The sequence below is a fragment of the Periophthalmus magnuspinnatus genome, chromosome 17, assembly GCF_009829125.3.
Source record: "Periophthalmus magnuspinnatus isolate fPerMag1 chromosome 17, fPerMag1.2.pri, whole genome shotgun sequence".
Classification (NCBI taxonomy): Eukaryota; Metazoa; Chordata; class Actinopteri; order Gobiiformes; family Gobiidae; genus Periophthalmus; species Periophthalmus magnuspinnatus.
Window position 1 is genome coordinate 19,483,254 of NC_047142.1, and position 13,771 is coordinate 19,497,024.

The window sequence follows — 13,771 nt, forward strand, 5'->3', positions numbered from 1 at the left end:
ACTTTGCACCATTGCGTTGATCAGAGGCGGGTCTGCGTAAACGGTGACGTAGACACGTTTATCCCGGAAGTGTCCGCTCCTCTGGTCTCTGGTCATGTTTCTGTTAAGAAATTTCAGTCACAAAGTCTGACCGTAACGCGTGACTTTTAAAGGGTGGGTAGAGCTCTAGAGTACGGATATACTTCTGTCTTTCTCATACAGTGACAGTGAAAATGTAAATATATTTGGATATTAAGCGGTCTGGTTGCTAATGCTAAGCTATTACTAGGTAACGCTAGCTGTCAACGAATGAGTGAATTTTATATGGTTGTAAATAACAAACGGGAAAATGAGCTATTTATTTATGAATGACATTGCTTTTCTCTCAAGTAGCGTGGGTTGGTGTGTTAACATGCTTTATTTATGCAGCCTGGTTATACTAACAAATTAACTCTAAACCTGTTATGGCTTTTATGTTAGTTTATGATCTAGCTAAATGATCGTATTATTATTCCTGTTTCGCTTGGTCAGTTCTTTTTAGGCTTCTAAATATATATACTTTGCATTTGATTAAAATAGTTCTCTCCATGCTGTTAATTTTGATATTAACCACAAACGTTTGGCCATTATACCAGGGTTACTTATACAGCATTTGTTTCTTTTAGCAGCCACAGACACTTCATTACTCAAGATTCAAGAAGGCCTAAATGCCTAATTAGTACTCTTCATCTTGTTAAATCGCTTTAATATCTTATTTTTTGTTTCCTCAGTATGGAGGTTACTGACAGCAGTCCATCTCCTTCATCACTGGCCCCTGCAGACAGTGGAATGCCACAACCCTCTGGTCCCTCTGGTCCTGTGTTGGACTTGGACCGGTGCCCAGTGCTCAGAGATGGCGTGGCCCGGTCTCCAAGGCGACGTCGCGAGGGGAAGAGGCCGCAGCGACAGGGGGGCGGTCACCAGCAGCTGCTCCGGGAGGGCCGCAGGTTACCAGGACAACACGAGCACTTGAAGGCCTGCGGATCTGGGAGCGACGCAGCGGAAAGTTCTCCTAAGAGGTTTGCACTGCGGGTTGCCAGCTGGTCACAGCGATGCCACTAGCTCTGCTGCCATGGACATAAACTGACTGTTTCTGTCCTCACAGGAGAGCACACTTCCTTCATGGACCATACCCAGCCACTCACTTCGGACCTAAAGCGTGTATACTTCCCAACCCAACTTCAATCATGTAAGCTTTTTTTTTTTTTTTAACTTTATATAGTTGTGTTGGGAGCTGAGAATTTTAGGCTCTATGGGATTAAAACAAACAATTTATTGATTACACTACAAATTCACTTCTAAGAATAAAAAATAGGATGGTACTTCTGACTACTTAAGCCATGTAAGCATTTGAGGCCTAAGAGAAGATTAAATTGATTATTGGAAAAGAAATAGAAATATACTTGTTTAGACCACCCAGTCTGGGTACATAATTAAGTACAGATACACATAGTTACTGTGCTTCACCTTCATTAATAATTGAGTTTAACTTGAAAAGATTAGTAACAGTTAAGCTATGTTAATTTTATAGACTTGAAGGGAGATAACGGAATTACTAAAAAAGCATACCTTTTATCCATTTAAACAGTTTAGATATCACCAATTGTAAAACCATTATAAATGAACAGTTTAACAGAAGTATTGGTAAGGGGATTCACAGCAAGTGAATTATGTAGTGGCCTTTACCCTTATGCCATTTTTTCCGTGACATGTTTTGACTCTGAGATTCCTTTTTTATTACTACGTGTCTCATCCAAGATTTTTCCAGCCAGTTGAAAATCTATCTGACCCAAACATTTATTTCATCTCCCAATTGTACAAGTCATATGTAAAGTTTGGAGTTTGGCCCTCACATGGTTAATCAGTGACTGGCTGTAAGCACAGATTGTGGATTCGGCCAGAAGTCGGAATTTGAGCTTCTAGATACTTCTTAATATTCATAATTAACTCTCAGTTAACTGTCTTGCATGAGGATAAGCAGGTTTGTTGTATCCTTTATGCTCCTGTATTTTAGATAATATGGGTTTTTGTTGTATTTATTGTGCATTATCTGTTGCAGGCACATCCAGGACCCAGCCAGTCAGAGGCTTACATGGAACAAGCCTCCGGTGAACGTCCTGGTGATCCGAAAAATTAGAGATGAAAGCCTTGTCGATCCGTTCAAGGAGCTTTGCAGGTTTCTCGTGGAGGTAAAACTGCAAAAAATATTTGAGAAATTGTTTTTAATAGTGTGTATCTATAGTGTTTAAATCCAGTTTTTATTTTATATTTATTTATGTTTAGGTAAATAAAAAAAAGGAAATCATCGTCACTACAGTGAATAGAATGCACTCTTTTTATACAAATTATTACCCACATCTAGGGCTGTGAATTAACCCAGAGTCAGTCATTTTCTATTCTATGATTGATCGATATCAGTAAAAAAGTGATTTCTATACAATTTTTGTCATACCACCCATGTGTTAATGTGTATTTGATGAAGTAACATCATGCACTTTCTTTTATCAGTCTTATCCCATCTGGTAATAATTAATGCTTTGTTTTGTCTGGAGGAGACGTGCCTCAGAACAGATTGTCCATAAAGTTTGAAGGAGTGAACATCAAATCTAACACAAACAGTCGAGGAAGTGGTGCAGACATTTAGGCTAAAGTTAAATCTGTTTTCACTTGGATCATCCTTTGACCATGTATTTTATCCTCATCTGCGTTTTGTCTAATAACACCCACAAAATAGAGCAATTATACCAAATGTTTGGCATCAAGAATTGGTCTTTTCAAATTTTCTTTTCAACTACCAAAAGGTTTGAGTTATTAGCTTACTATTATACACATTACTACATTATTTAGGTAGCATATTTTTTGTTGAAAATGTACCTAAATTAGGGCTACAAGCAAAAGGAAAATGGACAAAATCAGAACTAGAAGTTAATGTTGCTATGCCTGGACTAAACTGAAGAAAAAATTGTCAGTTGGATTTGTAAGTTATCTTTTACAATTTTAAAATGAGATATTTTCATTTACATTACACATTGTTAATAATGGTCATATTCCATATTTGTTGAATGACAAGCAGTTTTACTCAACACACTAAAACAGGGCTTAAACTGGGGCCTAAACCACATTATATGGAGAACTAAACCAAGACTAATTTAAGTATTCACCACAACTGACAGTCTGAGAAACATGCAGCCTGTTACATGTTACACTGTTTAGGAATTATTTTAGATTGTGTGTTGCTTGTTGTCTGTACGTGTGCTTAATATTGATATTGTTGTTATTGCTGATTTTTCAGGAGAAGCAGATGATGGTGTACGTGGAGCGCAGAGTGGCGGACGATGCTACACTCGCAAATGATGAGACCTTTGGGTCAATACGAAATCAGCTGTGCACTTTCAGAGAGGGTGAAGCTGTCAATATGTATATATTTATGTATTATTATTATTTTATTTTTTATCAGAACCCAAAATGAAATCACATTATAATCAAACAATAAGTCTATGAAGATGTGGACATATATTATTGAGTTACTGAGTGCAGACATTTGAGTTTTCAAAGTTGTATGTCTGATGATTGTAGGTTATGATGACATCTCCGACTGCATTGATTTGATCATTTGTCTGGGAGGAGATGGGACACTGCTCTATGCCTCCTCCCTCTTTCAGGTGAAATAATACTTCAAAAATCTTATGAATCTTTATAGTATTTAAGTTTAATTTCCTTATTTACTCAATGGTTATATTTTCATCACACAAATGTCTCATTGTTGACATAAATTTTTCTTTTCAACTAGAGTTACGCAATTAATAAAATTTTAACAGAGACTGAAATGCTATTAATCAATAGAATGAACAGGGTTAACAAAGAAATGTTCTATAAACGTCATTGCTTGTTTCTTTTTAGGGCAGTGTTCCTCCTGTTATGGCGTTCCATCTGGGGTCTTTGGGCTTCCTCACCCCTTTCAAGTTTGACTCCTACAAAACAGAAGTTGCCAAAGTCTTTGAAGGTAAATAAAATTCTATAAAGTAAATTTTCTAACTGTAAGGATGCAGTTTGACAATTTTTGTGTATTTAAATGTAGGAAATGCTGCCATCACACTGCGCAGTCGTTTGAAGGTGAAAGTGGTGAAGGACTTGCTGCAGAGGACAGGACGAGACCAGTCCTCACAGTCTCACAATGGGCTCCTGTCCCAAAGACACACCAGCTCTGAGGCAGGAAAAGTGTCTCTACAGTTACAGGTAGGGCCGGGTACCGTTGCATTTTCTTTTTTTTTGGAAACCAGTACCTTAACGAAACCTACTTTTCAATACCGGTTCCTGAATGGCTCTTTTTCAGTGGCTGTAATTTTTAAGTGTAAATTAATGGCCAATATTATTAAGAAAATATATTTTAATTCAATTAAGTTCACTGAAGTTTCACTTTTGTTTCTGCAGTATACTGCACTTTAGAGTAAAGGCAGTGCCGCAGAGCATTTTCTTTTTGTTTTGATGAATACTACTACTACTACTACTACTCTGGTATCTGGACAAGGAGGATTATGACGAACTTTACACAGACTTGTTCGACTGTATCTTGTATGCTTGTGAATAACGATTTTACTTGGACCGATATAGAGGAGGATTTTATTTATTTATTTATTTATTTATTCATTCATTCATTCATTTATTGCTCATGCCATTTCACTTTGTTGGCCTCAGTTTAAAGAGTTTTTGGCATGAACAAAATTCTCAGGAAGAAAATAAATCTTATAAATCCTGCTCCTTTCATAGATCTTTAAAATATATACATTTCTTTCATAATCGTTCCTCACCTCAATGAGCCACATGCATGTTTACAATAGCCTCTTGTGGTTTACTTTTCATTAATTTAAATATTTTCCTTAGTCCATAGTCCATCATTATATTATCCTTGTACATTTTTTTAACTTAGAAAAATTTGGTGGGGTTTTAGTTCATATCGTTTGTTTAGCTTAAACTTGACCAAACTCATTTGGCTGCATCTTTACACAGATGCACGCTCCACACAGGATATTTACTATACCACATTTATAGGGGAATTACACTGGTAAAGGGACCAAGGAGGAGGAGGATGAAGCTGCCAATGTTTGGTGTTTTTGGGTGGATACAAGTTGCACATGGGTACTTGACATTTGGGGGTGTAACACCTTTTTTCTGTCCTATGATGTGACTAGTCCTAGCTACAGGTGAGGCGATATTAAATATTAGGCATTATCTAGAGCCCAATTCACACATGCAACCTGACCCGGGAATTTACCTGCATTTTGCCAGAACAGGGCTATGTGCAAACGAAGCCAGAATTGATTTCTCTGCATTTTTGATCTAGCAGTTTCCTGGGCAAATTACCTGTAATACGCAGGGAAGCCTGTGTGAATAAAGCCAGAAAAGTGTCCGTACCACCACATGGTTTCTTTGGTTACGACCTTGGTTTCCTGGTTACGCTACAGGACTGGTGCATGTGTGAATGAGGGTCACTACTAAGTGTTCCAGCATTTTGTATCCAGCAATTTACTTGGAACTATGTGAACGTGGCATTAGATTCTAGGTAAAGCCTGCCATGACCTGATGCAAAGATTGAAAACCTTTTGACCTTTCACCTCTAAAAGCGTGTCTTGGGCCTGTAAAACTGCGTACTGTAACTGAACACCTCACACCTCAACTTGTGCTGCGCATTCCCTTCAACTTCCATGTGTTGTCATGCAAACCAGATGTAAACAACCAACTAGCTAGCCTAAACAAATTAAAAGAAATTCGCTCTTAAGACACTTTTAAATCTTATACCCTTCTCTGAAACAATTTTTTTATTCGATTTTTGGTATAAAACCTGAAAGCAAACCTGCGTGATTACTCTTGCCTGTGCACCAGACTGTAATGACCACATGTTTGGTTATGGACGGATCTATTTGCATAAGTAATGAGGTTTAAATGAGCCATGAAATCAGACTTAATTAATCCCACATTTACTTTCTGCAGCCGCTCATCTACTGTTTACTTATATCATAGTGGTTTAGGTGGTAGAACAATTGTCATATTACCAGAAGGTTTGTGGTTCAATCCCAAATCAAAGAAATAGCACAACTGAAAATCTTAAGACATTATGGAATGAAAAGGAATTGGTGGATGTTTGAGAGATTGACTCTGATGAGGTTCAGTGTCTCATGTAAATATCACTTCTGCCGTTGTTGCCTCATAGCGTTACAGTTGTTGACACACTCGCTGCAGCTGTGATGATGTCTCTGAACTTTTGTATGAATTGTTAGAATGCGATGCACACCTGGTTTGAGCCGTTTAGCTAAAACATCTGTGTTCAGCTAAAACTCGGGTCAGACTGAGGCTGGATCATGTCCCAGAGCAGACGGTGAACGCAGACTTGTGCACAATCTTGGTTACACGCATTTGGAACTAATTAGTTGGTTTCCACTGTGTATGTGATGAATCAGTAGTCATTCTGCGTACATGGTTTACCCCAGAAATGATTAATTTTAAAGCATATTTGTGTGATTTGTTTGTGTCTCACTCCCACCCATCTTAAACTATAAAATGCAGGTTTGCAAGGATAAAGACAGGTTAAGCAATGAGCGCTGCAGTGCTTATATAGATTTGAGATCAAAATGTTTGTTCACACCAAAGTAAAGACTATTACAAAAGCTGTACAAGCCCTGAAATGTCATCATTGAGCGTGGCACACCTTCAGCAGTGTTTGACCTAAACGTTGTTCTCAGCACTAACAAGACCATGTAAAATAACAATTATGCATACACCTTATGCATATGAAAAAAGCTATCTTTAGAATCTTCTTGTCTGATCTTGTAAGCGAAATAGGATTTGGACTGGTTAGTACTGGGATGACAGACTGCTAGTACATACTTGTGTCCTTCCCTAGATAAGACACTTCACCCATGCCTAATATGAAAGCAGTGTGTGAGATCGTCCTGGAGATGGTCAGAGGGGCTGATGGCGCATATTGGCAGCCTTCACTTCCATTGGTCTACGCCAGGGCAGCTGAGGCTACAACAGTAACTTACTATATATATAGGATGAATGAATAATTCATGAAAATGTGTAGCGACTTGGCGTAGAAAAACATACTTTCAACCAAGGACAACACCAAGCAATAAGTGGATATATTTACAGAGACACTTGTATACTCGTTTTTAAAACATTTACTTTTATTTACCATTGCTCTGTGTTGTCTCTTTATAAAATGGACCATGAGTTTAGAATATATTTGGATAGATTTAATTCCACCTAAAGCTACTCCAGATGTCATTGGAAACGGGAGGTTGTGTTGGGTATGAGCAGTGCGTCTGCTCCTCTGTCATGGTGACGTACTGCTTCTGGATTGTGTCTCGCGGCTCTGCTCCGGTTCAGTCCCAGGTGTGTTTATAACTGTGTACAATGAACATCAGACCGTTACCATGGAGACAGTCATAATAAAACCGCTGCGTTCATGGACCTGAAGAAGGGTTGGATTTTTCAGATTAGACAATGGTTTCCATACGACGAGATGAACAGATTTGGGTTGCAATTGTTTCAGCATCTTATATAAGAGTATGAACTAATGATATTGTGAATGCAGGACATTTTGATTAACAAACAAAATTGCAGTTACCCAAAAGCAACAAAACTAAACCGGACTTTATTGAAATGGGTGGGTGATTTTAAATGGGTATATATGACATAATGTACTTTGCTCATTGATAAACAGATCCCATTATTGTAATGGAAAAATAATGATATGGTAAATTTGTATCAGGAATGTGGAAAACATTGTAACAAATATAGATCAGTAAATAATAATGCATACTTTATGTTAAAGGTTCTATATTACACGGAATTGACTTTTGTGATTTTTAAGCCATATTTTAACGTTACCTGATCAAAAACATACCTGGAGTTGTGTTTTGTTTCATTTACACATGTTTGAGTAACACTTTATTATTAGTCTGTCTACATCTCCAAAGCTCAAAATGCTCTGTTCCACCTTATGATTCAATTCAAGTGCAGAAATCATCCAAATGATTTGAGTGAAGGTGTATAGAATTTAAAAATCGCACTGGAGCACTTCCTGTATTACCACATGACATCACAAGGTGGAAGGTGGAGTGTTTTCTGTTTGAGAGAAGAACTCAGCCTAAATATGCAGGATTTGTGTGTTAATGAAACAAAACACAAATACGGGTATGTTTTTGATGAGGAAACAACATTATAACATAGATCAGAAAATAGTGTAATATAGGCCCTTTTAATGTTAATTAAGCAGACCTGCACAAAATATTCTAGGCAACACTTTACCTTAATTACCCATAATAAAGCATAAAGAAAAATCATTAAGACCCTAACTCCTTAATTAAATAGTTATTCGGTAGCCTGAATTATTATTTTTTGTTCATTATGAATTAAATCTTTGATCATGCTTTATTAATGCTAATTAAAGTGTAGTTAATATAAAGTGTTACAGATAGGATGTAAATAGCCCATTCGTAACATATGATAAGGAAGACAATGACAAGCTACAACTTTTGTGCACAAATCCTCTCAAGTTTCCCTCTTGACGTAGTTTGCTCTTCAAGATGCTCTTCAAATTCATTTTTAACCATGGTACAAGGACTAAAATTGTCTGAAGGAGAAACAAAGTCAGTGCTGTTGAAGTTTTGTGGAGCCTGTTGCCGCGGAAACCATGCGTCAGATCCTTAGTTCTGTCTGATGCTTCAACCAAACACACAGTGAACAGAGACGCCAGTTTGTAATGTTAAAGTGCATATGACCGATTAGACCGCTCATTTTACTAAACCGTAGTTAACATAAATAATAGTTGTTTTTTTTGTTTTTTGTTTGTTTTTGTTTTTTGGTGAAGATTAGTATTTTACTTTCTCTTTTGAACATGAACAGCAGATGTGACATTGATAGAGGTAATTCCCGAACTGTTACCTAGCAACCATAATGTTAGCAAGGGCCAAAACTTGTCCAGATAGACACCATAGTTATGATTAGACAAGTAAAAAATAGATGACAACAGCTTTATTTTGTTAGTTCAATGTTTAATCTTGAGAAAAATGTTTCTTCCGCTTAAATTGGATGGAATTTTATGTATTACTTACTGCTACTTCCTGTATTTTTGTACTTTTCTCTTTAACTGTTTTTTCCACAAACTTCCACTTGACTGATGTAAAATTATAATAAATATTTACTTAAGTATTATCCCACCAAACCAAGTAATTAGAAAAGCATGAAAGTCTGTCAAATGCACTTTAGAAGGTCCTCTGATTGGTGGAATACAGACTCAGACTGTTACTGTTTAGCTATCGGAGGGTAACCCGGAGAATGACATCACCCTGTTCCCGCCGCAGGGTGTTCACGTCAGTGGAGTGGTCCGAGAACTCAGCACCGCAATGTACGTAAACGGAGGAGACACTGGGGAGAGAGAGGGGGGAAGAGGGATGCAGACAGTGACAGGGTGTGGAGGAGAGAGGAGGATATCAGAGGGATGAGAGGGTGGGAGAGAGAGGGGGATAAAGAGACAGCGGGGTGGAAAAAAGTAAAATGGGAGAAAGATGTAGAAAGAAGGATATCGGAGGGAGAGAGATCAAGAGGGTGAAGGATGGAGCGAGACAGAGGAGAGAAAGAGGGTATGGGAGAGGGGGTGAAAGAGGGGAAGAAAGAATAGGAGTTAGAGGAAGAGGCAGAAAAAGAAGGAGAGAGGGAGACATCTGTATGTGACCCTTGTGCTCACTGTAAAACGTGACAAGCAATGAAACTGGGTGCAGTAAAATGTGTTTATTTACTTTTACTTTGCTTATCACAAAAATGCGGTGGCACATTCAAAAGCACATAATGGATCAAGGACATGGCCTGTACTATGGATTTAAACAAATACAAAACACTTACATTGTGTCAATTGATAAAACTAATTTGATCACTGTGATAAGATATTTATTTAGTTCTATCTCTCTCACGTTTGATTATCATAAGAAGTCATTTTGTGTTATACATAAGGCCCTACCATTTGCCATATACTTAGTTCCACTCAAGAAATATGGGATATTTAACCTCCAGCATATTTATCACTGGATTAGCAAAATGAATCTGTTTACTTCAATTACAGATAAACATTGGTTAAAAAAGAATACATCAGAATTCTTACAGTTTGTACATAGTGCGTCATAATATTTAACCTCAGGCTTTGACATTTCTGTGCTCACCGTGTCTACAAACTCAATTTGTCAAAAGTACATTCTGTTCTGGGGAGAGAAAAAAAGGTAGAAATTTCGAGTGGATACTGCCCTCATGTGGCCATTTACTTCTTCATAAAGTGCTGTAATACTTTTTCAATGTTTATATGATGTCTTTTAATATCTTTTATCTAACGGCTCCTCTAAAGCGAACATTTTCTTTGGGATTGATAAAGTCCCATTAACAGTCTTAACAGTCCATTTACAAAGTTTATATAATAGTTTTAAATTAATTACTCTGGCAACTGTCATAATTTGCATCATTCTGATTCTCCATGGATATATTTCTTTTTGTTTGTGTTCAGGTGCTGAATGAGGTAGTAGTGGACCGGGGCCCCTCCTCGTACCTCTCCAATGTGGACCTGTACTTAGACGGACGCCTCATCACCTCAGTGCAGGGAGATGGTACGGCCTATTGTAACTCACACTGGGGAGGTTCTGCCTGCATGTCTATGGAGGAATGTTTAGCAGCTACCATGGTGGCACAGTGCACATATTAGCAAACACAGACAAAAAAGTTTTGAGGTCAGTCAGTTTTTTAGTAGATTTTTCAGACTAACCAAAGCAACTAAATGAAAACTAACTGAAAAAACTAAAACAGTTGGCAAATGCTAGCTAGCTTGTGACTGTAATTTTATGGGATTAAAATCACATATTGTTTAATTGCACACATCAGCTCTTTAAATATAATCCATGTTTGTTTTTATTATCCAAATCATATCATCAGTGGCTATCTGAGTACTCCACTGATTTGAATATGAAAATTAACAACATGTTGCTACCTAATCTTAGACACTAAGAGAATACAATGTTGTGTTATCACCTGTTATCACCTGTCACCTTTGTGACGATGTTTTTGTTTTGCCTAGAATGTTCTACGGAATTTAATTTAACATATCTAGCTTGCATTAGGGCACACCTCTCCACAGATCTGACCCATAACTTGGCCAGGTAGCTGCTTCTTGTCCCCATGGAGATAGTGTTAATGCCATACTGTTGGACAATCCAGGCAAAGCAATAACATTCATGGAGCCAAGCAGCAAAATCAGCAAATCTTCCACCAGAAAAAGGATATTGTTCACCTTTAATGTTACTTTAGTTTGTGGAAAGTAAAAAAAAAATGACTTGCAATGTGAAAGTCAGGCAGCAAATACACACAAGGCACAATGTAGTTTATGTAAAAAAATAAAATAAATAATAAAAATACTACTACTACTTTTGCCTCACCCACAAAGAGCACCTGGATACACTGCAGACGCATCCAACTGCTCCCTTACTTTTTGTTTGTGTTTGTTTGTGTTCATTCATCCTTCTCTGTGTTGTTGTCTTCCTCAGGCCTGATCGTATCCACGCCCACAGGAAGCACAGCGTACGCTGCAGCAGCCGGCGCCTCCATGATTCACCCAAACGTCCCGGCCATCATGGTTACGCCCATCTGCCCACATTCCCTCTCATTCAGGCCCATCGTGGTACCTGCCGGGGTCGAACTCATGGTAAGAGGGGCAAAAATGTTTCATCAGTCCATCACTAATCACCCCAGCACCCCAGTTATCTTGTCGCACATGATCAGGCGGATGAGTAACATAAGCGGAGAGAGAGGATTATTTAAGCCACCATTATTCTTTGATTTAACGACAACCACCAGATCCAAATGACATAATTTACCGGTAAATATATTTTCTTGTCCCAAACCAGATCACCTTGTCTCCTGATGCCAGAAACACGGCGTGGGTTTCTTTTGATGGACGGAAGAGGCAAGAGATCCAACATGGAGACTGGTAATACTATATCACACATATGTTAGAACTTGTTAGACTGTACTTTTCAACGTTATAATTCCCTTTGTTTGTCCAGTATAAAGATCACAACCTCCTGCTACCCGGTGCCCTCTATCTGCTGCTATGACCTGGTGTACGACTGGTTTGAGAGTCTGGCTCAGTGTCTGCATTGGAATGTGAGGAAGCGACAAGCACGACTTACTGACATCTCAGACTCCTCCGACACTGAAAACTGAAGAAGTCCACACATTTTTAAACACATGGGATAGTCATCTGGTAATTCTACATTAAAGATACATTTAAATGGCTTCAGTAATACACGTTCACTCAACTGGCTTATGGACGTTACCACAATGTCCCTAAAAGCATGTTGCACCTTAAATTTCTCCAACACTGAACATTGAAGAAGTCATATTTAAACATATGGGACAGAAAAATGATAATGGTAAAGATAAATAAAATGGCTTCAACAATAGTATATTAAAGCGGCACTATGTAACTTTTCCGGTGAAGGGTATGCTTCCTGCCTATCTCCATGGATATGTTATGGCTTTACCTGGAACTGGTAGTAGTAGCAGTAAAACACGTGTAATTGATTATATCTAGTTAACATCTCCATGGAGACAAGCACGTAGCCGACCCCCACCGGAAAAGCTACAGATTATACCTTTTAAATCCATTGGCATATGGAAGGTACCATAGCGTTCCTAAAAGCATACTGCACCTTTAAATTTCAAACTTCTTCAGTTATGAGAACTATAAAGTTTAGATATGATTTCAGATGTCCTTCCTCAGCAATAATAGCTAATCCGTTTAAAGATTAAAAGTAACTTTGTGCAGCCGGTGGTGTCGGAAGTCCAAGTTTAACATCTGATTTGGTTTTATTGGGTTTGTTTATATTTTATTGGTTTTATTTCTCTATGTCTGCACTTTAAAGCACTAAAGAAGATTACTAGTGCAACATTAACATACAGTAAATAAAATCTGAAAATTCGAACATTTCACTTTTTCATTTGGAACTTGCCGCAACTTTGTACATCTACTCTTCAAATGTGTTAAGATAGTAAATGAGTAGATGTTTTTCTGAGCCTAAAATGTGACTATGTACATGAGCCTGCTATGGCTACTGTCTGTTATTATATTTATTTATGTATTTTCAGATAATGTAACTGATTTATCTGCCTTGACCAAATACGGTCTTTTTAGTTTGTTGTGAAACTTGGTCATCAACAATTTCAGTAAAACTTGAAATTGTAATTTTTTTTTTCTTTCTTTTTTAATAAGATCTTGTCCAGTGGTTCTTAAACTGTTGTGAAGGTGGTGCTCGTTGAATTCAATAGACTATAAATAATTATAAATAAATAACTAAAAAATAAGTTTATGGTTGACCATTTTACATCCCCACATGGTTTAGTTTTTTGTTTTGGTCAAGTTCTAAATCTGTTCTATAGTGTTATCAAATATTAAATAATTCCTTTATCAGATCCATGCAACTCCACTGACATTAGCCAGACAGTAAAGTAACTGACTTTTGGAAACTTGTTTCTAGAAAGCTGTTTTTTTTTTTTTCTATCAAATTCTGTTCACTTGTAAAGCCAAATATTAGTTAATAAATAATATTAATATCAGCAGTCCAACCTTTAACAGTTTAGGAACCACAAATCTGCATTTCAATTACTAGACTCCATTTCATTCAATAAAGACCATTTTCCAAAGACAACACCATCC

General features: G+C 37.5%; 1 protein-coding gene across 2 annotated transcripts; it reads left to right on the forward strand.

The window, feature by feature from the left end:
* The first annotated feature begins 42 nt into the window (after positions 1 to 42).
* Positions 43 to 13,767, forward strand: nadkb (NAD kinase b). 2 transcript variants are annotated; one of them, XM_033982682.2, is made up of 12 exons: positions 43 to 153; positions 750 to 1,037; positions 1,124 to 1,207; positions 2,078 to 2,207; positions 3,311 to 3,419; positions 3,595 to 3,680; positions 3,919 to 4,021; positions 4,097 to 4,254; positions 10,571 to 10,670; positions 11,601 to 11,758; positions 11,961 to 12,043; positions 12,120 to 13,767. In XM_033982682.2, the coding sequence occupies exons 2-12, from the start codon at positions 751 to 753 to the stop codon at positions 12,277 to 12,279; spliced, it is 1,458 nt and encodes a 485-aa protein (XP_033838573.1). In that variant the 5' UTR covers positions 43 to 153; position 750; the 3' UTR covers positions 12,280 to 13,767. The 2 variants fall into 2 exon arrangements, with proteins under 2 accessions (XP_033838573.1, XP_055084464.1); XM_055228489.1 differs by having other exon boundaries at positions 70 to 139; positions 12,120 to 13,757.
* Positions 13,768 to 13,771: the final 4 nt, after the last annotated feature.